The 27,885-nt window shown below is 50.7% G+C and overlaps 1 protein-coding gene across 2 annotated transcripts; it reads left to right on the top strand.

Annotated features, from left to right (window-relative positions):
* Positions 1 to 138: 138 nt before the first annotated feature.
* RAB15 (RAB15, member RAS oncogene family) lies at positions 139 to 26,524 on the top strand. 2 transcript variants are annotated; one of them, XM_049770496.1, is made up of 7 exons: positions 139 to 366; positions 21,043 to 21,103; positions 22,011 to 22,071; positions 22,665 to 22,742; positions 23,392 to 23,481; positions 25,481 to 25,546; positions 25,687 to 26,524. In XM_049770496.1, exons 1-7 carry the CDS (start codon positions 243 to 245, stop codon positions 25,843 to 25,845), a joined length of 639 nt encoding a protein of 212 aa, XP_049626453.1. In that variant the 5' UTR covers positions 139 to 242; the 3' UTR covers positions 25,846 to 26,524. The 2 variants fall into 2 exon arrangements, with proteins under 2 accessions (XP_049626453.1, XP_049626454.1); XM_049770497.1 differs by having other exon boundaries at positions 227 to 366; positions 21,043 to 21,152.
* Positions 26,525 to 27,885: the final 1,361 nt, after the last annotated feature.

Here is a 27,885-nt window from a genome sequence, read left to right as displayed (position 1 = left end):
GGGGGCTGGGTGGTGGTGGCACCCCTTCCCAGCCAGGCCGCGCCCCACCGGTGGGTCGGGGCGTTGCAGAGGGGCAGGGCCGGCGGCGGGCGGGCGGGCGGGTGCGCTCCCGCCTCTCTCCCCGCAGTCTCCCCGCGCGCCTCGGGGCTCCGCTCGGCTCCGGCTCCGGCTCCGCGCCCGCGCGCGCGATGGCAGCGACCGAGCGGGGCTGAAGCCGCCGCCCGCCCCGGCCCGGCCCCGCCATGGCGAAGCAGTACGACGTGCTGTTCCGGCTGCTGCTCATCGGGGACTCCGGCGTGGGCAAGACCTGCCTGCTGTGCCGCTTCACCGACAACGAGTTCCACTCCTCGCACATCTCCACCATCGGTAAGGGGGTCCCCCGGGCCCAGCCAGGGGCGCCCCACGGCCAGACCAGGGCCAGCCTTCCTTCCTTCCCTCCCTCCATCCATCCTGGAGAGGGGCGCCGGCCTGGGACCGCCTGCCAGCTTGGTGCCTCTGTGTCTGGAGCTCCTGGGGGTCCCCTGGCTCTTGCCCTTCACCCCCCAGACCATGCAAGCCTGAGAATTCGGGTGCAGGGTGCAGTAGGCCTGGGCACCCCAAGCCAGCCTAGGTGAGGGGCTGAAATGACATCTCATCTCCCAGACCCCTAATGGAGCGGGGGAAGGGAAGCCAAGCTTGTCCTGGGAAGGGGTTGGAGTGGGGATGGGGGTTCACACTCAGTTCAGGGGCTCACCCCAGCTTGCAGCCTAAAGGAAGGAGTAGCCCCAGGGCGCAGCTGACAGCTGTTAAGGGCGCATCCAGTACACACAAGGTGAGACACCTCTCAGGAGGTGAGGGGGTTGGAAAGGAAGGTGGCCTTAATGGGGAGGGCCCCCCTGCAGAGCTCGGTCAGTCTCAGGTTTGTTTGGGGTGTTTGTTTGTTTGTTTGTTTTGACGGTGCTGGGCTCCAGCCCAGGTCTGGCACACACGTGAGAAGTGCTTTACACTGAGTCTCCCCAGAGCTTGTGTAGGAGGAGGTTAGGGAGGGGGGAAAAATGGGGAGATTTTTCCAGAGCTGGGTGTCAGAGGCAGGAAGCCCTTGGACTAGATTACTCTGGTAGTGCTGAGTCCTTGTTTACACCACAAGGCCTGGTGGGCCCCAGGGCAAGACAGTGTGGGACCCCTCCTAGGGAGAGTGGGTGTCTCTTCTTTGACAGGGCCTCTCTTTCTCTCATCCTGAGGAACCAACCCCCTTTTCTGGGAGGTTCGAGGTGAGAGAATTTCACCCATTTCTGATCCCTCTCCCCAGATACTAACCCTCAACTTCCCCTAAAATCTTTGTTGTAAACTCTAGAAATCTTTCCTTTATTTTTGTTTTTTATTGGGGGGGGGGGCACACGCAGAGGTGCTCAGGGGTTCTTCCTAGCTCTGCACCCCTGAATTGCTCCTGGTAGGTTCAAGGGGACCATATGGATGTCAGGGATCAAACTTGCATCAGCCACGTGCAAGGCAAATGCTCTACCCACTGTGCTATCTTATCAGCCTCTAGAAACCTTTGGAAGCAGATAGCTTCCTTCATATATCCCTGGAGCTCAACTTCCCTCTCTGTGAAATGGGGATAACTGCAGTGCCATGACCTAGGAGGTCCACCTTTAATCTTTGGATGAAAGATGAATAGGGGGTGAAACTAAAACTCGTGTGTGTGTGTGTGTGTGTGTGTGTGTGTGTGTGTGTGTGTGTGTGTGTGTGTCGGTGATGGTGGTGTGATTTGGGAAGAGAGTAGGAGGTGGGGGGAGCAGGGAGTCAGAAGGAGGTGAGAGTCAGTTGCAATCTTGGGGACAAAGGGCAGCAGGTTAGCACTCAAGGAAACTTGGCAGTGGCTATTCAGGTGGCCGGACCAGGTATCTGGAGCTCTGAGATAGTGGGTGTCACCTCAGGACACTTCAGGCTCTTAGCCTGAAGGCAGCCGTTTGCACTCTAGAGTCCACCAACTCCATTTCTAGTCATAGAATTGACCCAAGAGCTTCACACCCCACCCTCACCCCCTTTCAGAAGCTCTTGAGCTCTTGCTCAAGGTTGGGTGGAGGGCTGTTGTTAGCCTCCCCGGGTGATACGTCCCTTTCCTCCATAAAGGAGGGACCCATGTTTCTGAAATACCAAGATGGCCCTTGGAAGCTTCCTCTCCCCAGCCCTTCCTTGCGACTCTTCCTTCTGCTCCTTCCATCCTAACGCCTTCCTGGCACCCACGTAAAAGCACCTTGGCTGCCATTCCTCACAGCCTGTGGGGAGGGGATTATTAGGAGCATCCTGCCTCTCTCTCTCCACTTCCCTCAGGGCCCTTGTCTATAGGCCCTAAGTCCTTTCTATGTTTCTGGTGCTAGGGTCCCTTTTCCTTAGGAGGCAGAGCACTATTTAGGGGTCAGGTTGGATAATAGTGGAAAGGACAGAATACCTGTCCCCACCTTACTGCTTGCATCCACTCTTCTGTGCATTCTGATCCCACCTGATTTGCTCTCATCCAAAGCACCCCAAGACTTTGTGCTTTTTAGTGACAACCAAGTCTGAGAGAGTTGGACTGTCAAGAAAAACTTTGCCTTCTGGGAGGCAGAAAGTTTTCCTCAGACGTGGAAGGGAAGTCAGGGATCAAGGAGATAAAGGAGTCAAGAAAAAGGGTCCCACACAGTCATATCACGAGTTTGTCCTTTCCCTTCAAAGCTGTGCCTTCTTTTTCTTCTTTTGTTTGTTTGTTTGTTTGGAGGCCACACCTGGTGGTGCTCAGGGGTTAATCCTGGCTCTGCGCTCAGAAATCGCTCCTGCCAGGCTTTGAACCGGGGTCCATCCCATGTTGGCCGTGTGCAAGGCAAACACTCTGCCGCTGTGCTATCTATCTCTCCGGCCCCCCAAAGCTGTGCCTTCTTGCTAGGCTCTGCGCCAGGACTGGGAGGCTCTGGGATGAATAATACAAGCTCATGCCACTCGCTCCTCATGGAAGACGGGCTGGAGCTGCTTTGTGAATGGGGAAGACAAGGCCATTCACCAATTACCGCCAGGGCAGAGTTCAGCTTCTTGGAGAGGGCTGCTATCTACTGCTGCTGGCACATCTGTGCCGTAGTGTTTATCCTATTTACTCTGAAAGCCTGTGAATGCCAGCAGTGGGCCTTCCAGGGAGCAGTGAGGAGGAGATGGTTCAGCAAGGGGAGGCAGGCCCAGGCAGCCTCACCCATCTCACTCATCAATAGGTGGGCAGATCTGAGCTCTGTCTGAATGCCTAGCCTCCCTTGTCCATGCAGCCCTGACTCAACTGCACTGCTTTCCAGTGCTTGGCCTAACGCATCTTGACCTAAATGAATTGCTTGTTCACTACAAGGCATTCTGGAGACATATTGCTGTCCAACCCTTTTCTGCCAGTTGTCTAGTTGGGGAAGCAAGACAGGCTAGAAGAAGCTAGGCCATAGCGACCTGGTCTCTCTCTGAGCACTCGAGGAAGAGCTCTTCCATGCAGGAGATGAATGGTGACCATCATTATGGCAGGGTGGTGGGTGTCTTGCAGTTGTCACCTGATTCTATATAACAAGGTAGCATGAGAGGCAGCTGGGAAGGCTGGGGGAGGAAGGCCTTCCAGTGTGAGCTGCTTCTCAGTTTCTGTCAGGGAAGAAGCAGATGGAGCGAAGAGTAGACACCACAGAGGTGGGAATTCAGTGGGTGTTCATGGGCCTCTGGGCGGTCTGGCTGGAACAGAAGGAAGATTTTTTTAGGGGACGAGTGACAACATTCCTCAGTCTGTCTCCTCTCGGCTCCTTGTGGGTGAGACCAAATCTATTCCTCTTTGTTTTCACAGTCCTAGCCCAGGACGGGACACTTCTGTCAGTGCTGTCAAATGAATGGGGACATCTTGGGCTAGGTGTACAGTGGGCACTAAAGACCAGATTTACAGAGGCAAAACCCAGCCCAACCTTGTGCGGAGGAAATAACAAAATGCCAATGGTGGCCTGGATGTTGGCTACATAGGAGTCTGAAGATATGAAGCAGGGAAGCCCTGCAAGCCCTGTGGCAATCTCTGGACAGAGGAGACATCTCAGCATGTCCTAGTCTCTCTTCTGCTCCCACCCCCTCCTGTGGCACCAACACCCAAATCTACTCAGGCATCCAGCCTCCTCTCTCTCCTGACGTGGGCAGGTTCCAGCTACCAGTGACATGGCATTTCCTGAAAGAGCCCCATGGCACCTCTGGCTGGTCCTGCAGGGATATTTCTATGTAGTGGGCTCTGCGTGGCTCAAAGGAACATGTAAGCCATGAATAGAAGCTGAAGTGACTGTCGTGGAGTTGGGTTTTCTAGATCTTTCTCCTGGTCTGTCTCTGTGTCTGTCTGCAAGGCGGGACTCTGAGGAGGCAGCAGCCTGGGGCGTTCCAGTTGGACAGGTTGTACTGCCATGCTGCAGGGCTGCTTTCTTGAGCATTGTGCTGCTGTGGTGTCACCTTTCTGGGGAAGTCATGTTTGAACTGGCTCTGGCTGCCCCAGGCCAAGGTTTGTGGGGAGTGAAGGGAGGGAGGAAAGACAGACGTGGCAGTGGAAGAATGAAAGAGTTGAAGACCTAGTGAACTGAGAATGGAACCAATGTTTGGACCCTATGGTCCGGGGTCTGTGGGTTCCTCTTCAGAGACTGTGGGGACACTGGGCCAGTCTGGATTGAATCCAGGTTGGTGCCCCCATCTCCTGGGAGGCCTCAGCCCGTGGGCAGTGTGGGAGGTCTCTTTCCACCTTGTTCCCAAGCCCCACTGAAAGGAAGGGAGATGAGTAGCTAGCTGGGGGTGGAATGGAGTAGAAGGGAAGGACCTAGGTTGATGCCATGAAAGCAAGTCAGCCATCTTGAGGTTTTTGGATCTGTGTGCCATGTCCCCATGGGAAACTGAAGATTCAAAGAAAATCTTTCTCAAAGGTCTTTGGGGAGATGCCAGAGGTGAAAGAATTATTAGAAACACTTGGCAGGGCCCTTCATACAGTGGTAGCTTCTGTCATCACGAGTCTTATTTCTCCATCTTAGAAGAGTTGAAGATGAAGAAACGCTCAGTCTGGAGCCTTGAGTTCATTCTCAGCACCTCTCGGGCACTGTCACTGAGCACTGTTTATTGAGCTCTGGTTCCTGTGGTGTGAGTGAATAAGACAGTTAGGAATCAGGTACAAGGTACCTTCAGGGGAGCCCTGGGGCAGAATTTGAGCCTCTTTCCCTGACTGACTCAGAGTCTGACCTAGAAGTATGAGTGGGAAAGAGTGGGGAGAGGGGGTACCTCAAGGTATCTTTGAGGATGGGGTAACCGAAGGTGTGGATCTGGGCCAGCTGTCACTCTGTCTCATGGTCCCAGTCTAGCAATATCTTTGCCTCCCCCCAAAATAGGATCCCTGGCAGTAGCTCTGCAGTGTTCGGAGGATTGACTTCACCTGTGCCCACCTCCTTAGTTCTGCAGACGCCTACATTGTCGAGCTACAGTCTCCATGCCTTCTTCCTCCTTCTTCCCCAGACAGCCTGGAGACGAGCTTTGTAGCTGGAAAATCGATATTTGGCCATTACTCTTGTCCTCCCATTGCCAGCTCTTCTCAGAATGCCTCCTCATGTAATCCAGTATCAGGGCCCGCAGGTCTGAGCAACTGACAGCTTTCTCCTCAGGCCTCTGGCTTTGCCTTGGCTCTTGTGCCAATCCGATTGCTTCATCCAGGAAGCCACAGAACTTCCAGGACATTTAGTTTTTCCCGCTGAAGAGGAAAGCCAGCCCCTCTGTTAGAACAGCAATGTTATAACAGCAATGGCGTGCATGCAGCTGGGCCTCGGTTGAGTTATCTCTTTGCTTCCGAATTCTCGACCCTGACTAGGGGTTTTATCTTTGTTCATCCCAGATGACCCTTCCACAGAATGCCCAGCAGGCCCTCTGTTCTGTGAGCAAAAGGTCAGGGGTCAGGGCCTCAACTATCCCAGCTGAGGGACTGTCTACTCTTGACACCATCCCCTCAGGGAGAGTCAGCGGTGGTACTGATGAGTCCACTGCAGCACCTTGGCTGGTGAGACCAAGTGTTATCTTCGTTTGACTGTTCACATTCAGTGTGTCAAGAACTCTGTGCAGGGCCCGGAGAGATAGCACAGCGGTGTTTGCCTTGCAAGCAGCCAATCCAGGACCAAAGGTGGTCGGTTCGAATCCCGGTGTCCCATATGGTCCCCCGTGCCTGCCAGGAGCTATTTCTGAGCAGACAGCCAGGAGTAACCCCTGAGCACCGCTGGGTGTGACCCAAAAACAAAAACAAAAACAAACAAACAAAAAAAGAACTCTGTGCAGGGCACTGGTCTCTGAGACGACCTCTGAGAGAACAGATTGTCTGTCGGCTGAACAGGGTGACCCATACAGGTGACATCATGATTGCTCCTTCCTGATGTACACTTCCTTTCCACTGACTTATCTCCTGATTATTTACCTCATGTATCCATTTGTTTGTCCACTCATGTACCCTTTCCTGTGTTCATTAATTTCTTCTCCTCCTCCTATTTCTCTTCCTCTACCTCTTCCTCCCCGTCTCTCCCCGCTTGGCAGTGCTCAGGGGTTACTCCTGGCTCTGCACTCAGAAATCACTCCTGGCAGACTCAGGGGACTACATGGGATGCGGGGAATCAAACTCAGGTCCATCCTGGGTCTGCTGCATGCAAGGCAAATGCTGCTGTGCTATCTCTCCGGCCCTTTCATTAATTTATTCTAATGTAAGAAGGATCTGCCCTTCTCTGAGCAGCAAGAACACACAATGAATTAGGTACTGTTTGCCCTGGGAGCTTGTGGCCATATGATCAGATTGTGATGTGGGAGCATTGTGAAAACACCGAGAATTAGAGTGGGGCAAAGGAGAGTAAAGGCTTCCCCCCCCAAAAAAAAGTGACATTGAGTAGCGCCTTGAAATCTGAGTAGAGAAATCCAGAATACAAAGGGTGGGAGAGCAGGTGCTGTGAAAAGCACCTGAGATTTGCCACTGCCATATATATCTATATTGTTTTTTTGGGTTTTTGGGTCCCACCCGGCAGCACTCAGGGGTTCCTCCTGGCTCTACGCTCAGAAATTGCTCCTAGCAGGCTTGGGGGACCATATGGGATGCTGGGATTTGAACCACCGTCCCTCTGCATGCAAGGCAAACGCCCTGTCTCCATGCTATCTCTCCAGTCCCATATTTTTTTGTGTGTGAGCCTGGCTGTGCCAGCTGGCAGTGTCAGAAGATGATCATCCTGGCTAAGTTCACTTCTGTCCTTGCCGGGAAATTGCTTTGTGGGTTTTGTGTGAGGTCCAATGTGTCTGGACACCTCATGTCCTCCGAGAGATTTGCTCCTAAGGCTCCCAGTCCCAGCTCTTCCTGAAAGAATGTTCTATTGCCTATCAGCCTGGCCCTGGGGAGGGGGTGGTGGAGGAATGAGGGGTGTACAGCTGAGGTAAGCCAGAGCACAAGGCGTTATGGAAGAGGCACTGAAAGGTGAGGATGTCTGACAGAGAAGGGCAGAAGGAAGTGAACAAATGTTTTCTTAACATTTGTTCTGTGCCTGCTGTAAGCACTGTCATGCTGTACTGTAGACACACAAGCTAGTCAGTGTAGGAGCTCATCAACTTCCAGTAGCGCACACACACACACCACACACGCATACACACCATGATAGGACACCAGGAAGTCTGAGAGTGGGGAGCTTGCTATGCTAGCCCCTTTTTCTTTTCTCTTTGATGCTTTCCTGACAGAGGCATTAACCGATCCTCTACTCTCCAACCTATTGGCACCTTCTTGTCTTGTCGTTTTGATTGGAGTTCACTCACTTTAAAATGTCTTTGCCGGTGGGGTCGGAAAGTACAGGAGTGACTGTCTTTGTTTTGTATGCAGCTGACCTGGCTCCAATGTTGGGCACCGCATATGGTCTCCCAAATGACCAAAGGTCAGTACTGAGCTCAAAGCCAGGAATAGCAGCCCCTGAGCCCTGCTAAATGTGGAACTTCCCCCACATTCAAAAATAAAATAAAGCATCTTCACTAACCAGCTACGCTAAAGCAATTTGCACATGACCTGCTCATTCCTTGTCATTCTGCCTGTGTTCCTAGCACAGATTTCTCTCTGCAGTGATTTGTTTACTTACTTAGTAGCTGTCCTCCCCACTAGAGTTGCAGCTCTCCAAAGGCAAGGCTCTTTCTCTATTATGACTTAGAATATATCTAATGAATAATAATAACTGATATAACAAGGCAGTTCCTGGAACATAGTAGGCAATCGAGAACAGTTTGTCTGCAGGGAAGAATGAAGGTATTTCCTAGAGGACTTTTTTGTTTGGGGACCGTACCCCGAGGTGCTCAGGACTTACGCCTGTCTCTGCACTCAGGAATCAACCCTGGCAATGATCAGGGAACCATATGGGTACTAATCCTAGGTCTTGGATAAGACAAATACCCTACCTCCAGCCCCTCCTAGAGTCCTTTATCTTCCCTAAGGGGAGTTTTACTACACTGGGGATCTTCTTTGATAAGTATGGAGAGGAAGAGTGACTGTCTCAGACTAAACTTTTCTTTTCTTTTCTTTTTTTGGTTTTTGGGTCATACCCAACAGCGATCAGGGGTTACTCCTGGCTCTACGCTCAGAAATCGCTCCAGGCAGGTTCTGGGGACCATATGGGATGCCGGGATTTGAACCACCGTCTTTCTGCATGCAAGGCAAACGTCCTACCTTTATGCTATCTCTCTGGCCCCTCAGACTAAACTTTTCATTTCCTTTAGCTTGGCATCACCATTGGTAGCGGAGGATGCCCATTAGCCCAGCCTGACGGCTGATAGAACCTTCTAGGATCACCTCATGGCCATGGAGTGCTCTACATAGAGGGCCCAGACATTAGGGATCCATTTTTCTCCATCATACTGGGAATTCGTGTTGACTAGCGGAAACATCTACAGGTTCTTGGGCCCCAAATTTCTAAAAATTGACCCCAGATAGTGTAAAGGTGACAGGCTCGACAGGTACACTGATCCCCATTGTCCTGCCACATGGAAACTTTATGTATATGTTTACAGGTGTGAATGCATGTATTTGCATGTTTTCATGTGTATATGTGCCAGTGTCAGTGCATGTTTTGCATGAACATGTCTGCCTCTGTCTGGACCGGATGGAGGTGAGAATGACAGGGCCCCACTCTGAAACCTCCAGTCTGTGTAGGGGGGAGGCAGCTCCTTTGACTCGGTGACTTGGAGGTGACAACGTGGCCTTGAAGTCAGAGCAGTTTCCCAAAGTGAGTGGTCCTCCCTAAGAGGTGCTCGATTGTTCCGAGGGTGATATCAGGCTCCATGCAGTTGGACGAGGGGCTGCTTTCTGTTTGCTTAGAGAAGTAGCTTTCCAGGAGGGTGCTGAGTAACTCTGCTTCTGAAAAGAGGGAGCGGACAAGATAGATTCGGGCCCCTCTGAATTAGAGTCTGCAGAACCCATTTGCTGAGGAATAGGCCCACCTCTAAATCCCTGAGTTCTCGCGTTCATCCTTCCCGCATTGTTTAGGCTGACTCAGGCATTTGCTCAGAGCCTGGCGCACCTTTTTTTTTTTTTTCCCAAGGGTGATGCCAGCAGGAGGGAGGGCCGGCCAGTCTGCCACTGGGTGAGAGGAAGACAGGGCTCTCTGCTGTCTGTGCCTGGCGACAGTAAGCCCGGAGTCTTCAGCCATTAAGGAAATGAGGGAGGCAGGCTGGGGGCATAGCCATCTCCCCACATTCACCTGACTGAGAGATAGGACATGGGGTGCCATGGTCTAGAACAACATTTCTCAGACAGACCCCTAGGATAATCCAAGGAAGCCAAGCTATGAGATTAGGACAGGAATAGTGATAGGACAGTGATAGGACAGTGATAGGACAGGGTCTGAAGGGACGGGGGTGAGGTGGGAAGGGAATGGTTGAGAAGCCCTGCTCTGAGTTCTCTGCAGCTTCAATACCTTTTTTTTTTTTTTCCCTCCCTCTCTGTTATTTGTTTTCCTTCTTGCCCTCACTTACCTTTTGAATTAGTGGGCCATGCCACTGACAGTCTCCTGAGAAGTGTTTCATTGAGACAAGGGAGTCTTGAAATAAGAGTGAAGAGATGATGGGAAATCTTGTGTTGTTATGTACCTGCACCTCCTTCCCCCAGGGTCTAACCTTATCCTACATTTTGCTTTGGACTTGAGACATTTTGGGGGATGTCCCTCACCCAGCCTTCATACTCTATCCTTTACTTCTGGTTTGGGGTGGGACACCTCCCTTCTCTCCTTCAGTCTTGGTAACTGAAGCCTGCAGGGCTCTGGGGATTGGGTGTCTCCCTCAGGTTTCAGGTATATTAAGTTTTTCCTTGGGGGCTATCTCATCACTAATGAAAAGGCACAGTCTCTCACGCTGTCTCTCTTTCTTGACGCTTGTGGCACCTGGCACTTGGCAGGCCACACCTGAGGTCAACCCTTGGAGGGCTGCCCCCTCCGCCCCCCCAATCCGCACAGTGCTTGGCAATACGCTCAGCTGTGCTCAGGACTTCCTCTTTTTTTTTTTTTATTTTAATTGCTTTTTAATTTAAGCACCGTGGCTACAAATTTGCTCATTGTTGGGTTTAAGTCATACAATGTACACCATCCTTCAGCATCGCCCATTTCCCTACTACCCTCCCATCCTCTCTCCCCTGCCTTGCTCTAGGGCAGGCACATTGCTTTTCTCTCTCTTACTTTCTCTAATTCTCTCTTCTTTCTCTTTTCTTTTTGATACTGTGGTTTGCACTATAGTTTTTTTTTTCTTCTTTTTTTTGTTTTTGTTTTTGGGCCACACCCAGCAGTGCTCAGGGGTTACTCCTGGCTGTCTGCTCAGAAATAGCTCCTGGCAGGCACGGGGGACCATATGGGACACCGGGATTTGAACCAACCACCTTTGGTCCTGGATTGGCTGCTTGCAAGGCAAACGCCGCTGTGCTATCTCTCCGGGCCCGGTTTGCACTATTGTTAATGGAGGTTATTGTTAATGGAGGTATTATTATTGTTAATGCACCATTGTTAATAAAGGTAACAATGCCTTGCCTGTGAGTTTCTCCACTTTAGCTCAGAGTTCTTGTCCAGAGTGATCAGTTCCATCTATCATTGTCCTAGCAGACCCTTCCCTCCTCTAGCTCCACTCACCGCTCTTTGTGGCAAGCTTTCTAACCTGGGCTGGACCTCCTGACCTTTGTCTCTATTGTTTCTGGGCATTCTTACCATATTATCTTTTGTTTTTCTTATACCCCACAAATGATTGACATTATTCTATGTCTATTCCTCTCCCTCTGACTCATTTCACTCAGCATAATAGCCTCCATGTTCATCCATCCATGTAAAAGCAAACTTCATGACTTATTTTTTTCAGGACTAACTTAATGCTGTGCTCAAGGTTTACTCCTGGTGGTGCTTAGGGGACAACATGTGGTGCCAAGGACCAAACCCAATTGGCAATGCACAAGGCAAGCACTCTCCACAGTACTGTCTCTTTTTCTCTTTCTCTGGCCCTCTCCCTTTTATGTTTCTCTGTGTGTGTATGTGTTTGTTTTGTGGTTCTGGGGGGTGGAATCTAGGCCCTCATCCATTATAGTAGCTACAGTCCAGCCCTTTGGACTGTTTTGTTTGTTTGCTTTGGGGCAACACCCAGTGACAGTCAGGGGTTACTCCTGGCTATGTGCTCAGAAATCACTCCTGGCTTGGGGGACCATATGGGACACCAGGGGATTAAACCGTGGTCTGCCCTAGGCTAGTGCGGGCAAGGCAGACGCCTTACCACTAGTGCCTCCGCTCCTGCCCTTTGGCTTTTTGTCGAAATGGTTTGCTTAGTGCTGGCAATTTGTCTCTCCTCTTTAACCATATATCCTTCTTCTTCCTAAAGGCGCCCCTTCTTTTAATCTTTCTCCAGCCATTCCAGATGCCCTAATCTAATCCTCCCTGCAGCAAGAGAGAGGTAAAATTTAGTGAAGCTCTAAATGCCAGTTCTATGTTAGGGATTTTACACCTTGTCTCAAAATCCTCCCAAGAATTCTCTGATATCGAGGATGATCATGTTCATTTTTGGGATGCAGAAACTGAGACAGAGTGGTGTCAGGTGGCTCTACCCAGAAAGACCACCAGGATTGGTGATTCAGGTGGAGTTGGAATCAGCCTCTGGCCTCACAATGGGGGTTTTCTTTCTTTTGGGCACGGGAGAAGCAGGTGGTGCTCAGGACATACTCCTATCTCTGTTCATGAATCACTCCTGTTGGTGCTTGGGGAAATATTTGGGGTGCCAGGATCGAATGTGGGCTGGCTGCATGTAAGATAAATGTCTTTTTTTGTTTGTTTGTTTGTTTGTTTTGTTTTTCGGCCACACATGTTTGATGCTCAGAAATAGCCCCTGGCTTGGGGGGACCATATGGAACGCCAGGGGATTGAACCATGGTCCGGTCGTGGTTCTTTCCTTGGCTAGCGCTTGCAAGGCAGACACCTTACCGCCACCTCAACGGCCCCAAGATAAATGTCTTAACCTCTGTACTATCTATATACACCCCCCCATAATGGTCATGCCTCTTTCTTTCTCTCGTTTTTTTTTTTTTCCCTTTGGTTTTGTGGCCACACCTGGCTTGCTTCTGGCTCTATGCACAGAGTTTACTCCTGGTGGAGTTTGGGGGACCATCTGTGGTGCTCGAGATTTGATCTGGGCCAGTTACTTGCCTTACATGTCCCTAACTTCTACATGTCTGTGCTGTCTCTCTGGCTCCTCAGGGGATCTTGCAGCTTGCACCTGCACCCCACCCTGAATGCAGAACCTGCATGCAGATGTTTTCCATTTCATTGAATTTTCTCCCCTGCCCCAATTCTGTTTCTTGGGCTACCCCTCTGCTGTAGTTCTCTGGCCCTCTGGAGGTAGTGTTCTGGCCCTCTTTCCTCTGCACAGTCTTTGGTTTTGGGCCACACCTGGTGGTACTCATAGTTTACTCCTGGCTCTGTACTCAGGAATCACTCCTGGAGATGCTCTGGGAGCCATCTGGGATGCCATGAATCAAACCCAGGTAGGCTGCTTGCAGTGCAAGCTCCCTACCTGCTGTGGCCCTCAATGGCAGAGATTTCCAAAACAACAAACATCCTCAAATACAAACTGTTAGTCTCCACCCTTTAGTAATTTGCTTCTGTTTGGGGCTAAAAGACAAAATAGAAGGCAGCCAGGAGCAGGGCACAGGGCGAATGTACAAGTACCCCCTCTTGGACCCAGAATTGGGGTGTCTTGTCTCGGAAACCATCAGGCGGCATCAGCCATCAGGCATCCCAAGGTGTTCTCCCAGCTCCAGAAAACAAATGGTGCTGTGCTGTGTGTATATCCAGGCACTAAGGGGTGGGGGGGGGGGAGGGTGCCATGTGCTTCGATGGCCTCACCCCAGCCTGCAATGACGCCATCTACAGGTATCTCTACTTCTCTGCAAATGTGCCAGTCTCTCGCTTTACCCTCTGACCAGTCCCTCCTACACCTTCAGTAGGGAGTAAATTTGGGGAGGGGGGAATTCTCTGACAGCAGCCCACCCTGTTGATCAGATTCCCTTGGGAGAAACCAGCAGGGCTGCTGCAGGATTTACTCTGGCTCACCAACTCCCATGCCTGTTAGGTTTGTTTTTCTGCAGGGAACAGGGTGGACTCAGCCTGCTTCTGGGAGCAGAGCCTTTGCTTAGATGCATCCAGCCAGTGCACGGAGCTGTCCCCAGCGCCTGGCCAGTGAGTGTGTGGGTGTCTCGGGAACTCTGGCTGGAATCGCATAGGGCTGGTTAGTTTGTTCCTGCCTTCTCAGGCTCTTTGTGGGGACGCTGAGTTCACACCCACACTGCCGGGGTGTGCTGCCACCTCCCAGCACTTCTGCTCCCTAACACCAAAGCAGGAGCAGGGTGCAGGGTGAGAGAAACAGTGGGGCCCACCCACCTCCAAATCCACATCTCCAGGTAGTCTCTTGGGTTCAGCCAATGGTCGGATGCTCAGCTGTGCATCTGCCTCGAGATGGTCCAGCCCACAGATGCCCAGACTTACCTGGCTTTCTGCCCCCCCTCTTTTCAGGAAAGAAATCAATTCACCCTCCCCTCATATCGACCTTCTAAAAAATGAACAAACAGAAGGCACACCCAATGTTACTTCTGTCTTCTGGAAGGTTCCGGCATGCCCAGAGGTGTCCCCTATAGAGAAACGCTGCTTTATGCCTAGAGCGAAGATGAGGGGTGCTCTTCATGGCAGAGAACATGTTTGAGGCTCAGTCTTTTACATACACCCAGAAATAGATTGAGAGAAGCCAGAAAGAGAAGAACCTGGGGGTGGGTGAAAGAAGCAGCAAAGGGAGAGACGAAGACTAAGACTAGTCTCCGGGGAGACAAGCAGAGGGAGTTGGGACTAGAAGACTCTCTGTGGTGTGTGTGTGTGTGTGTGTGTGTGTGTGTGTGTGTGTGTGTGTGTGTGTGTGTCTTTGAGGCATATGACAGCTGAGTAGTTTCTCCAGAAACCTTTGCTGAGCAGCTGTGAACCTCAGGAGGTGAGGAAGCAGGAAGCAGGAAGCTGCAGGAGACAGGGATGAGGGACAGGGACGGTGAGCCCAGAGACTGACTTTGTCCTTTGTGCTCAGCAGGGGGGGAAGGTCAGCAGGATCACAGGGACAGGGGCAGGGGAGGGGGGCAGAGGGACCTGAGCCTAGAGGAGAAAGATTTGATCCTTCTCTGGCTGTTCATCTTTCTTTGTTACTTTTCCCTCCCATCATGTACCTGTTCATATGAATAGCTCAAAGGGAAGAATTTATCTCTCTGAGGTGTTCCAGCAAGTTTGTCCTGGGGTTCAGGAAGGCCTGGACTGGAAGGTGGTGGGGGATGTGGGGGAATTTCCTGCTGTGGCCCCTGGCCACACAGAGCTAAGGAAATAGGGGACAGGAGAAAGGCTGGAATTGCTTCTCAGTCCCGCCTCTCACAGTCACTTTCAGAGCAGCCCTTGGAGAGTGGGTGGTGGTGGTGGTGTTGTCTCTGTCTCTGCCCAGCCCTTCTGAAATCCTGCAGAGACCCGCTGCCCTGTTCAGGCTCTGTGCCAGGTAGCATACACACCTCCCACTCCTCCAAGAAAAGGGGCAGCTAGGTTCTGTGCCAGTCTTGGGAGTCTCTGCCCCCTGCTGGCCACCTGCGTTCCTTCCCAAAGCTGGACTGGCTGTCTTACCTCTCTGAGCTTGTTCCCTTCCTCTGAGCCTTGTTCTTTCTGTCTCTTTACACAGTCTTGTAAGGCAGAGGCAAGTTCTCTAGAAACGGGCATAAATTAGCTCCCTCCCACCCTTAGGACTGCTTTGCACCCTGCAGCACAGCCCTGAAAGGCTTGCAGAAGGTTGAACTAGGTCTGTTATAAAATGCATGATATGGGGCTGGGAAGGTGGCGCTAGAGGTAAGGTGTCTGCTTTGCAAGTGCTAGCGTAGGATGGACAGTGGTTCGATCGCCCGGAGTCCCATATGGTCCCCCCAAGCCAGGAGTGATTTCTGAGCGCACAGCCAGGAGTAAACCCTGAGCATCAAACGGGTGTGGCCCAAAAACCAAAAAAAAAAAAAAAAAAGCATGATATGGTATTGGGTTTTCAGACAACAGTCACCTTGACTTGCATGCTTGGTGCATTGGGGTGGCACCAGGGTTGAAGCTTATGGCTTCAGGCTTGTAAGGCGGACACACAATTTACTTCTAAGCACCCCCCCCAAGTCTACTGAGAATTTCTTTTTCCTTTTTATTGTATTATTATTATTAATAATTTATTTCCTTTTTATTTTTCTTCTTTTTTGAGGGGCATACCTTGTGTGTTCAGAGCCTACTCCTGGCTCAGCTCAGGAATCATTTTTGTTTTATTTTGTTTTGTTTTGGGCCAGACCTGGCGGTGCTCAGGGGTTACTCCTGGCTCTGTGCTCAAAAATTTACTCCTCATGGTGCTCAGGGGACCATATAGGATGTTGGGGTTAAACCAGGTCAGCCGCGTGCAAGGCAAATGCTCTACCCACTGTGCTATGGCTCCAGCTCCTTAGGGATCACTCTTATCACTCTTGCTGGGCTTCTCCAGAGACCATTTGGTGTGCAGGGGATCAAACCTGGGTTGGTTGCATGCAAGGCAAACTCCATACCTGCTCTACTATCTCTCCATCCCTTGGAAGCAAATTCTTGACAATTATTTGTCTAGAGAGGAGGTAAGCACACCCTCTTCTTTTTATTTAAATAATATCTTTATTTAAGCACTGTGTTTATAAACATGTTTGTAGTTGGATTCAGTCATAAAAAAGAACACCGCCCCCTTCACCAGTGCACCTATCCACCACCAATGTCCCCTATCTTCCTCCTCCCCACTCCCTGCCTGTCTTCGAGACAGGCATTCTACTTCTTTCACTCACCTATCATTGTCATGATAGTTGTCAGTGTAGTTCTTTCTCTAACTGCACTTACTCTTTGTGGTAAGCTTCATATCGTGGGCTGGTCCTTCCAGCCCTCATTTCTATTGTCTCTGGGTATTATTACCATACTAACTTTTATTTTTCTTAAATCCCACAGACTATTCTGTGTGTCTCTCTCCCTCTGACTCATTTCACTAGTATAATAGTCTTTGTGCCCATCCATATATAGGAAACAATTTTTGTTGTAATATCTTTATTTAAGCACTATGATTACAAACATATTTGTAGTTAGGTTTCAGTTATATAAATAAAAAATAAAGGGCCCGGAGAGATAGCACAGCGGCGTTTGCCTTGCAAGCAGCCGATCCAGGACCAAAGGTGGTTGGTTCAAATCTCGGTGTCCCATATGGTCCCCCGTGCCTGCCAGGAGCTATTTCTGAGCAGACAGCCAGGAATAACTCCTGAGCACCGCTGGGTGTGGCCCAAAAACCAAAAAAAAAAAAAATAAAAATAAAATAAAAAAATAAAAAATAAAGAACACTCCCCCCTTCACCAGTGCAACCTTCCCACCACCAATGCCCTCCAAATCCCTCCTCCCCCACCCCCTGCCTATTTTCAAGGCAGACATTCTACTTCTCTCACTCACTTCCATTGTCATGATAAGTGTCGGTATAGTTATTTCTCTAAATGTATTCACCACTCTTCGTGGTAAGCTTCACTTTCTTATTCCCCTGGAACGGTTCTCTCAGGCCTGCATCACTCTTTTCAGAGGTCCAGCCCCAGAGACATGAATCGGCTTAGGCAGGTGTGAATTGGTTCTCTTCTAACTAAGTCAGTTTAGTTCACAGCGTCCATTTTTTCTTGTCTTTTTTTTTTCCCAATTAAATGGTGATTGATTTCTGGTGAGAGGGATGAGACTCACTTTAATTTGTATTTGTGTAGAGTTGAGGACTGGGACAGGAGGAAAGAGGGGAGTAAGCCTGTTGAAGAACTAACACCAGTAGAATCAGGATGGTATTGGGGTTTCTGGGTATTGGGGTACTGGGGTTATGCCCTGCAACCTGCTGACTCCAGTCTATAACACTGTCTTTACTATAATTTCCCACCTGAAAACTGGCTAAGAATGATAAAATGCCTAGTTTCTAGGGAATACTCGAGAGTTCAGCATTTTTGAAGGGTGAAGGTCCCCAAATAGTGTCCAGGGGAACCCAATGGCCACTCTTGGTGATGGTGATGCTTAGCCCTGTAGTGGGAGGTCGCCAGAACCCTGGGCTTCTGCATGTTTGACAGGTATGCCAGTCTTTTTGAGCCACCTTCCTGGCTTCCTCAGAATTCAGTTTGATTAACCTACTCAACTTAATTAACCAACTAGAAACAGCTCATGAATCTCTGGGGCATAGTACCAAGCCCAGTTAGAGCTGACAGAGATGAACATAAAAACATTGGCTAAGGGTTCAGTTTCTATGGAAAACAATGGCGACTTCTCAAAAATAAATAAAAAAGCTTCCTGTGACCCACTGATTCTACTTCTTTTTTTTTTTTTTTTTGGTTTTTGGGCCACACCCGTTTGATGCTCAGGGGTTACTCCTGGCTATGCGCTCAGAAATCGCCCCTGGCTTGTGTGGACCATATGGGACACCGGTCGGTCCTATGCTAACGCTTGCAAGGCAGGCACCTTACCTCTAGCGCCACCTTCCCGGCCCCTAATTCTACTTCTTGACATTGATTTCAAGAATGCAAAAAGATAGATGCATACCTTTGTTCATTGCAGTGCGAAGTATAATAGATATAGGAATAATCTGAGTGTCCAATGACAGATGAGTGGAAGGAGAGGTTGAGAATAGGGTCAGGAAATACCATATTTTTTGCTCTGTAAGATGCACCTGGCCATAAGATTCACATAGTTTTTAGATGAGGAAAACAAGGAAAAAAATATTCTAAAGCCAACAGTGCAACATGAGATGCCATCAGGAAATGGAGGCTGGGAACAACCAGCTGTGAGGCCAAAGTATATTTACAATATGTCGGTCCACAGCTGGTTAAACACATAAAAAAAGTCAAAACTTTTTTTTACATCAGAAAATAATAAAAAAAACCAAACATTTTAAAATACGTTTTTATTAATATAAAATATTAATTTTTATTAATATAAAATAAGTTGTAGCAGCGATTAAATAGTCTTAAATGAAAGCTCTCTATGTGATGGAGAGAGTGCATTAACATAATTGCTCGGACTATGTGGTATGTCTGCAATAAAAGGGGCATCACACTGAAGATGTCAAGTGGTTAGTAGATGCTCTCCTCCCCTACATTCAGGCTTCAGCTTCCAGTGGCATTCGCTCCATAAGTTGCACATTTCCCCCTATCTTTTTTTGGGGGGGGTGCATCTTATGGTACAACATGCATTGCATGTGATGGCCCAAGTTCAATCCTTAGCACTGCATGTTCTCCCAAACTCTGTTGGGGCAACCCCTGTGCCAACATGCCAGGACTAACACCTAGTAATGAACAGGAACGGCACAAAACACACACACACACACACACACATACACACACCACAGAAACAGTGATGTATAGAAACACAATGGAATACTGTGCCCTTTGAAGAAAAGGTCAAGTGTTGCTGTTTGCTATGACTTGCCTGAAACTTGAGGGTATCATGTTAAGCAAAAGAAGTTAGGGGCAGAAGGGCAAATACCAGATGATCTCATTCATGCATTATATAAAGAAACAAAGCAATGGGAATGGAGAGTATCTGATGATGAGAAAGCCTTGGACTTCAACTACAGAACTGAGGTCACTAAGTACGGGAAGGGGATTGATTGGAGGGGGGTCAGGAGGAGGTGGACCAGAGGTGACCTGAAACAGAAAAACAGCAAGAACTGTGAACTCCATTGTTATCTCTGCTATCATTCAGGTGCCCGTCTGGGCATTGCTTAGGATGCTGGCCCCTCCTGCTGCAGGTTTCTACAAATACCTTTTTGTTCTGGGTGATTTTTGCCAATTTTCTCTGTTTCCTGTAGTTTGGAGCTCAGGTCCTCAAACTGATCCCATGTTTCTCACTTCCCTGCCTTTGCCCTAATCACTGGTAGTCACTTTCAGATACTTACTGCTGCCCAGGAGTCCTGGGCCATGAAGACAGCCATGGTTTAGACTATCTACCACATATTTGGTCCTTCTCCAAAATGATGGATAATATCCCTATTTTGTTGAGGCAGAAGCAGAGGTTCAGAGAAGCCAGTGGCTCCAGTTCTAGCTGTGTTTCAGTCCCCAGAGCCATACCTAGACATGCTTTCATCAATTCCAGAGCCCCCAAGCCTTTTCCTCAGTGGGCTGAGCTTGGTGTTGAGCTTCCAGCACACCCTGGGGTGTATCAGTCCTGTCTTTGCTCCAGGGTTTATGTGTCTGCTTCACATGCACTGCCCTTCCGGGAGTCTCTGGAACCTTCTCTGTGTTACTATGGCAGAGAAAAATCCTGGCTACAAGGACCAGAGCTCTGGGTGGGATAAACTCTTCTCTCTCCAAGTGTAATGTAGAAGATGTCACATGTACAGAGACACATTTGGGGACTATATGAGGCAGCCATGGAATGGGTCCTATATAAAACTACCTTCTCCTGTGGTCCCAGTTTTTTCTTTTTTTCTTTTTCTTTTTTTTTTGGGGGGGGGCACACCCGGCGGTGCTCAGGGGTTACTCCTGGCTGTCTGCTCAGAAATAGCTCCTGGCAGGCACGGGGGACCATATGGGACACCAGGATTCGAACCAACCACGTTTGGACCTGGATCGGCTGCTTGCAAGGCAAATGCCGCTGTGCTATCTCTCCAGGCCCAGGTCCCAGTTTTTTCACTTGGAGCAATTCTTAGATTAAAAAGGAAAGGGCTGGGGCCGGCGAGGTGCCGCTAGAGGTAAGGTGTCTGCTTTGCAAGCGCTAACCAAGGAAGGACCCGGCGTCCCATATGGTTCCCCCAAACCAGGGGCAATTTCTGAGTGCTTAGCCAGGAGTAGCCCCTGAGCATCAAATGGGTGTGGCCCGAAAAATAGCAACAACAAAAAAAATGAAAGGGCTGGAGTGATAGCACAGTGATAGGGCATTTGCTTGTATGTTCAACGAACCCAGGTTAATTCCCGGTATCCCATATGGTCCTCTGAGCCTGCCAGGAGCAACTTCTCAGTGCAAAGCCAGGAGTAACCCCTGAGCGCTGCTGGGTGTGGCCCAAAAGCTAAAAAAAAAAAAAAAAGGAAAGACCCATTCAAAACCTGGGAGACTGAGACCAGATAATTATACTGTAGTTAGGGTATATGCAGCTGACTGGGGTTCCATTCATGGCACCACATAATGCTTTGAATATCAGTGGGCCCATGGGCACTGACAGGGTAACCCAGATAATTCCCACACTAGAAGGCCAGAACAGCAACACATCATCAGGCCCATGCACTGAACCAAGAATTGCTAGCAAATACCCCAGACTTCCTGAGTACCCCCTGAAGCCACAGTTCCCAAACCCTAGAGACTTCACGAGGGTCAGGTTTTGGTAGAGGAAGATTCTTTGCGCTGTGCCTCTTTTCTGCAAGATTAAGCCCAGGAAATGCCTTCCAATATGAATGCCTGGTGTGGCGATCCCTAACTGTAGCTCTCCTGCTTTCTCCAGGTGTCGACTTCAAGATGAAGACCATAGAGGTAGATGGCATCAAAGTGCGCATACAGATTTGGTGAGTGGGAAGAAGAGGCCCAGGGCTGCCCCCTAGCTGCCAATGCCAGGTGAGAAAGACTAGGGATGCTCGGCCTGGAATAACCAACCTAGAGGGACAGAGGCAGTTTCAGGGCCCCGCTCTTGCTCCTGGGAACCACACTCTCCAGTCCCTTCCATTTTATGGCACTGACCACAGTCATCAGAAGGCAGGAATGAGAGAAACCATCAGATTACCCACTGTGGGTTTGTCTGAGAGTAAGAGATTTTTTGTTTTGTTTTGTTTTTGGGTCACACCGACAGCACTCAGGGGTTACTCCTGGTTCTGCACTCAGAAATTGCCCCTGGCAGGCTCGGGGGACCATCTGGGATGCTGGAATTTGAACCACCTTCCGTCTTGCATGCAAGGCAAATGCCCTATCACTGTGCTATGGCTCTGGTCCCAGAGTAAGAGATTTTTACCTGTGAGCTGTGCTGCAGTGTAGGGGGCTTGAAAGGGAGGAGGGGGCTTCTCCCCATCATTTTTGGCCCTTTGAGTTTCTCAGAACAGCACAGTGAAGTTCCGACCTTAGCCACAGGAGGTTGCTGTGGCCCCGGCCTACAGCATTTGTCAAGCGCCTGTATTCAGAGGTATCACAGTGACTGAGACTAGAGCCTGCTGGCCACTAGGGTGACATGCTAGAGTGTCATCCCAGTCAAGGGATAGTTGTGCTTCCTGGTGCTCATGGCCAGTGGCCCCACTAACTATGCCTAGCAGGCTCTCTCCTATAGTCAGACATGCCTCCCCCCCATTGCCAGGGGCCCTACAATTCCCTTGGCGTTTCACTTAAGCACCCTGGTTTTCCCCGTAAGCGCACATGGTCTCTGGGCTCCTGCTCCTCCCCTCTCCGCTGCTTCCATATTTTCCTGAGGGACGGTTTCTGCTCCAGGGACACGGCGGGCCAGGAGCGCTATCAGACCATCACAAAGCAGTACTATCGTCGGGCCCAGGTGAGGCTTCGTCTTCAGGCTTTCTAGGTGGGAAAGAGCCGCCAAACCATCACAAACTGGCTGTCGAAGAAATCAGTGCAGCCATCCCCCCCGAAAGAGAGCCCTTGATGGCCTGCCAGAGAGGGGAGCCCTGGGAGAATCTTTCAGTGGTCCACAGATTCTTGTTGATCACTTTTCCCCTCATGATAGGATGGCTCCCCACCTTCCCATTAGTAAAAGACTTGGATCAAAGTTTTCCTTGTCTTCAGGCCTTACAGAAAGCCCCAGGATGGAGCTAGGAAGCAGGTGTGTGTGTGTGTGTGTGTGTGTGTGTGTGTGTGTATATGAGAGAGAGAGAGAGAGAGAGAGAGAGAGAGAGAGAGAGAGAGAGAGAGAGAGAGAGAGAGAGAGAGAGAGAGAGAGAGAGAGAGAGAGAGAGTGTGTGTTTGGGGGGAAATATGAGAGAATAGGAGTTTTTTTTTTGAGGGGCTGATGGGGGGCTAAATTTAAGAGAAGGAAAAGTGGGACCAGCACTTAAGGAACCATGCCTGCCTCTGGCCAGGGAATGTTCCGGAACTGGGCCTATTGTCACCCCCTCGCTCTCTCCTCTCCAGGGAATATTTTTAGTCTACGACATCAGCAGCGAGCGCTCTTACCAGCACATCATGAAGTGGGTCAGTGATGTGGATGAGGTAGGAGAAGCCACGACGGAGGTGGGTGGGGAAGTCGCCTCAGAGTGAGAGGCAATGGGAGGGCCACATGAGAAGGGCAGAGGCAGGCGGGGGTGATCCCATGCTGCTGGGAAGCAATGTGCCTTCCTCAGTGCTGACAGAGCACTCTCTGGTGAGTCAGACACTGGGAAGACATGGGAAGCATTCTGCTTGTCATGCTCTGTTGGGCCTCTGAGGTCATTTCTTTACTTTCAGGCCAAAGTGCAACTCTGCAAACAGCTTTCTTCCCAAAAGCTCAGGAGCAGGAGATTGGGCTTCCGGTCCTTGGCCCCACAACTGCCATGGCGCCTTGGACAAGACATTTGAACTCTCTGAGACCCGACTCTCATTTATTCATGAGAGGCTGGACTCAAATTCAATGTCCTCTCCAGCTCAGATACCAACAGTGTCTCCTGCCCTACACAGCCTCCTTGGCACCTTGCTGGGACCCCAGGGGGTAGCCCTGGTCCTTAGGGTCACCTGCACGTGAACCCAGCCATCCCCATCTGTCCCTGGGCTCATTGGCTTGGTGCTGGGCTGGAGGCCTATGTAGGCTGCGCCTTAGGGAGATGGGTGGAATGGGAGTTGGGTGGTGCAGCAGCTCCTCATTCTGCCTGTCCTTTGTCCCCAGTATGCACCCGAAGGTGTCCAGAAGATCCTTATAGGGAACAAGGCTGACGAAGAGCAGAAACGGCAGGTGGGGAGAGAGCAGGGTCAGCAGGTAAGTGAGAAAAGCTGATGGGATCCTTGTGGGGCCAGTCCTGGGGTCCTGTGAAGTCTGTGAGCTCCCTCCTGCCTCCCACAGAACCAGAGTCCTGGGAGAGGAGCTGACTTTGAGAGTTTGCTTTTAATCCCTTGGGCAAGTTGGGGTCCAACCTCAAGCTAAGACCTCTTGGTCTGAAATTCACCCAAACCCAGATCCCCCCTCCCCAAGATCATACTTTGTGTTTATTCGCTCTTTAGTGACAGTGTAGAACAAACTCGTGGCCCACGGGCCGTTTGCGGCCCTCAGTACATTTTGTGGCCCGCGGCTGGCCTTCAAATATTGCAGTATTCACGATTATTCACTTACCAAATAATCGCAATAAAAATCGCATTAGTAAGAAAAAGATCCTAGTACACATTTGCATACCCGAGCAGTTCCTTTTGGGGTATGCAAATGTTTAATGCAATTTTTTGCGATTTTTTTTTCTTACTAATGCGATTTTTTTATTGCGAATATTCGGTAAGCTCCTGCGGCCCCCAGGTAAATTGAGTTTGAGACCCCTGGTGTAGAGAGGCACAACTCCAAGTCGCCGAATTTATAAAAGCATCAAGGTATTGCTCCCCTTTTTCATCATCTACCAGCTCTACTCTCCTCACTTAGCCTAGGAAAGGTTTGAAAGACGAGAGGCCATGAGGAACCCCCAGGGGCAGATACAGTAAGAGGGTGCTAAGGACTTGTGCAAGGACAGAAAGACCCTCCAGCTGGAGACTGGAAAGGAAACGCAAGGCCCTGGGGTTGAGAGCCAGCCCCATCCTTTTCCCCCAGGGTGGAGGCAGATAGGTTGTGGGCTTTAGTGCCCCCAAGCAAAACACCTGGAGAGGTAGCCCCTGAGCGCTCTAAAACAAACAAAAAGAACAAAGAAAGAAAGAAAAAAAAACAATTCCTTCTCCCACTTGAGTCAATGGCATTCTATTAGCACTTCAAATAAAATGGATTCTTTCTGATACAAAAAAGGAAAACATGAGAATTGAAAAATTGGACAGGAGAGGCGAACCCGACCAGGAGAACAATATTTCATGAGCGCACGTGTGTGTGTGGCCCTGTGCTGAGTGTGGGCTCTGAGCTTCTCTGCTTAGTCATTCCACAGCCTCCGAACCCCCCCACAGAACTGTAGCCTCCAGAGATCCAGTGCCTTGTCCCAGGTCTCCAGCAGGCAAGTGGCAGTAGTGGCCCTCAAGTGTGAGTCTCGGCCACTTCCCAACACCTCTGTGTCTTGCCATTTGTGTCTGTGTGGGCGCACATGAGCGTACAAATATGTGCAGGCATGAATGTGAAAGCATGCACATGAGTTTGTTAGTATGCGAGCGTGTGTGTACGTGTGTGCGCAAGCGTGTATGTAAGTATTCAGGCATGTGAGTGTGTGAGTGAGTTGTGTGTGTGGAAAGGTATTGGGGGTATATCCCGGGCATTTCCTGCCCTTCTCCACTGGCCTGTAATAGACGGCTCCAGTTTCCCCCTGGGACACTGCTCTGAGCATCACTGGTTGTTGCGAGTCAGCCCTTGATGGGGCTGACTGATGGAGGGATGGAGGATGAGGTCTTTCTCCTCCAGCTTGGAGCCCACATCTGGCACCTTGTTCAGCTGGCGGTTCTGAGGTGAATGTGGCGGGTATAAAGCTAACAGGCAGTCAGGCTTCTGAAGGTAACAGCTTTATTCCGTGCATAAGGCTGAAGCCAAAAGCCTCAGAATCAGCCCCTGGAAAAAAGCCCTAGTCTTCCACACACCCTTGCTTTTATACATCATAATCAGGTACCACCCTAAGGAGGGAGCAGAATCAGGTACCACCCTATGGTGGGAGCAGACTGCCAGGTCACACCCTAGGATAGGGCACAATCACTGATCAGGGTAGGATCAGTAACATAATAATCCCATGGAAATGTTTACATACACAACAACTGGTGACCCTCCTGGCCATCCCCTGGCCTTCCCACTCAGAGCCACATCTCCCCAACAGCTGGCGAAGGAGTACGGCATGGACTTTTATGAAACAAGTGCCTGCACCAACCAAAACATCAAAGAGGTGAGACTGGGCCTGGTGGGAGAGCCCAGAGCGGGGAGAGCTGAGGAAGCCACGTGGAGTCGGCCAACCCCTCGGGCAGATACTCCCAGGGTGCTCAGAGTTGGAGGAGACTGGCCTAACCTGTGTCCTTGGTCCCCCAGTCTTTCACGCGGCTAACGGAGCTGGTACTGCAGGCCCATCGCAAGGAGCTGGAGGGGGTCCGGACACGGGCCAGCAATGAGCTGGCGTTGGCGGAGCTCGAGGAGGAGGAGGGCAAACCTGAGGGCCCAGCGAACTCTTCTAAAACCTGCTGGTGCTGAGGGTCCTTCCTGTGAGGGAGAGCCTGTGGCGGAGCGAGCCGGGCCTCTGCCCTCTGTCCTTTCCTCACTGGAGACCCTGCTACTCTTTGCCTCGCCCCTGAGAGCAGCTCTGCTGGCCCCTGAGCAGCCTTTGCCCCGATTCTGTCCTTCAGCCTGCTCTTCCCCCATGTGTGCTGCGAGGCAAGTGTTCTGAGCTGCACAGACGGTGTCTGTGTCCAGGCCTGTCTTTTCTGGGTGCATCTTCTCTTCTCCCCTCCTCAGTCTTTTTCTCTCTCTCTTTCGATGCTGGTTTGTGTCCACGCCCCTTGCCCACATCCTGAATCCTGCTGGGTGACCAGCTCCTCCCTTCCCTCCTTCCTGCCTCATCCAAGCCAGTTGACTAGTCTCTTGGGGCTCTCTAAGACTCTGCCCTGTTCACACCAGGGTGGGAGCTAAGGTGACAGGGTGCTTCTCCCCATTCTGTCCTCCGTATCATGGCCGATGATCTGGGACCTGGAGGGAGAAAGGAAGGAAGGAACCTCTAGAGGGGGACCCTTAAAACCTGGGGCTATCCCACATCCCAGCTTTGGTCCTGCTTGGCTGCCTGCCCACTTGCTTTTGGGGGGACCCATGCTTGGAGAGGAAAAATAAATAATGGCAGGTGGCTGGGATCAAGTCACCTCTGCCATCTACCTCCCAAGGAGTGAGTACATAGGTACTTCCCTTCTGGGCGGCAGAGTTTCAGGGTCTATTGTTTCTAAAACCTTTTTGGTAGAGTCTAGGGGAGGAGCTGAGTGCCTCTGACATGCCTCAACAAAACAAAACAAAAAAAGATTCCTCTAGGGCAGGCCTGGCCACTGCCAGGGAAGCCCAAAAGGTTAAGAGGCCAGAGAGGGCAGAAACGCTGGTGAGCCCAGCACACACTCCAAGAAGGTCGAGACTTTGGGCCTGGAAGACTTGAGGGGGTGAAGGGTGAAAACGTGCAGCCTGGAGGTGGCCAACCCTAGGGGGAGACGATGCAGCTGGGCACCCTGGCCCTGCTCTTCCATGTCTTGATAAGGGGGTCCCCCCCATGAGCCCTCAAATACAGTCTCCAGCTTTAAAAGCTACCCTGAGGCAGGGTTCAAGGACTGTGCTTGCTGCTCTCCAAGCCCAAGAGCACCTCCTGCCCCTCAGTTCCAAACAGGGGTGGCTTGGCCCTGACTGCAGCTCTCCCAGGTCGAACTTATCCTCTACAGCTCTGTGCTCTGGAACAAGGGGCTCAGAAGAGACCCCTGGAAGGGAGGAACATGTCCATGTTCTCCCCAACTTCTCCCCTTTCTAAGGTTGGGGAATCCAGGTGGGAGCATACTTTTTGAAAGGGCTGTGTGAGACCTGCAGTACCTTACCGGGGCTGGAGCTGAGACACATCCCTCACCCCCAGCAGTCAGCCAGGGTACGGAGCCTAAGGACCAAAATCCACATAGGAAAAGGCTTCAGGGTTCCGGATCCTCACTCTCAACAGCGCGGGGCCAGAGCTGAAATTACTGAGCCAGGAATGGGAGCAAAGGATCCAGAGTGATGTTAGAGGGGATTCCCCAGAGTGAGGGTCAGGGCGTCCATAGCTAGTTGTAGACCCTTGCTGGTCATGGCGGGGGGTGTTCCCTGCGAATACAGTTTTTGGGATCCCTCTGTGCCCACAGCCAGGGCCTAGGGAAAGGGCAGCTTTGAAAATGGGCACTCACCTGTGAATCAGCCCTGAAGCCTTCTTTCTTCCCTGGGCTGGGCAGGAAAGGAGCCTTAATGTGCCCTGAGGTTCTGAAAGGGAAAACACGAGGGGTGGGGCCCAATGTCCCCCATCCACTGGATCTACAGCAGGGGAAAGGTTGGAGAAAAGCAGGGATCGGGATCGAGGACAGAGTGTAACTATACCCATCAGGTTCCTGGCTTAGCCTCTTGCCCTTGACTTCTCCAAGGGGAAGGTAGTCAGGAAGTGACTCAGGCCTCCTGCCTGCCTGCACCTTGATGGTACCTGCTGCTGCCTGGATGGAGATTATCCTATCTAGCCTGGGCCCTCCAGCC

Source organism: Suncus etruscus, chromosome 3, assembly GCF_024139225.1.
Source record: "Suncus etruscus isolate mSunEtr1 chromosome 3, mSunEtr1.pri.cur, whole genome shotgun sequence".
Classification (NCBI taxonomy): Eukaryota; Metazoa; Chordata; class Mammalia; order Eulipotyphla; family Soricidae; genus Suncus; species Suncus etruscus.
The sequence above is the reverse complement of the archived record's forward strand: the minus strand, read 5'-3'. Positions and strand labels throughout refer to the sequence as shown.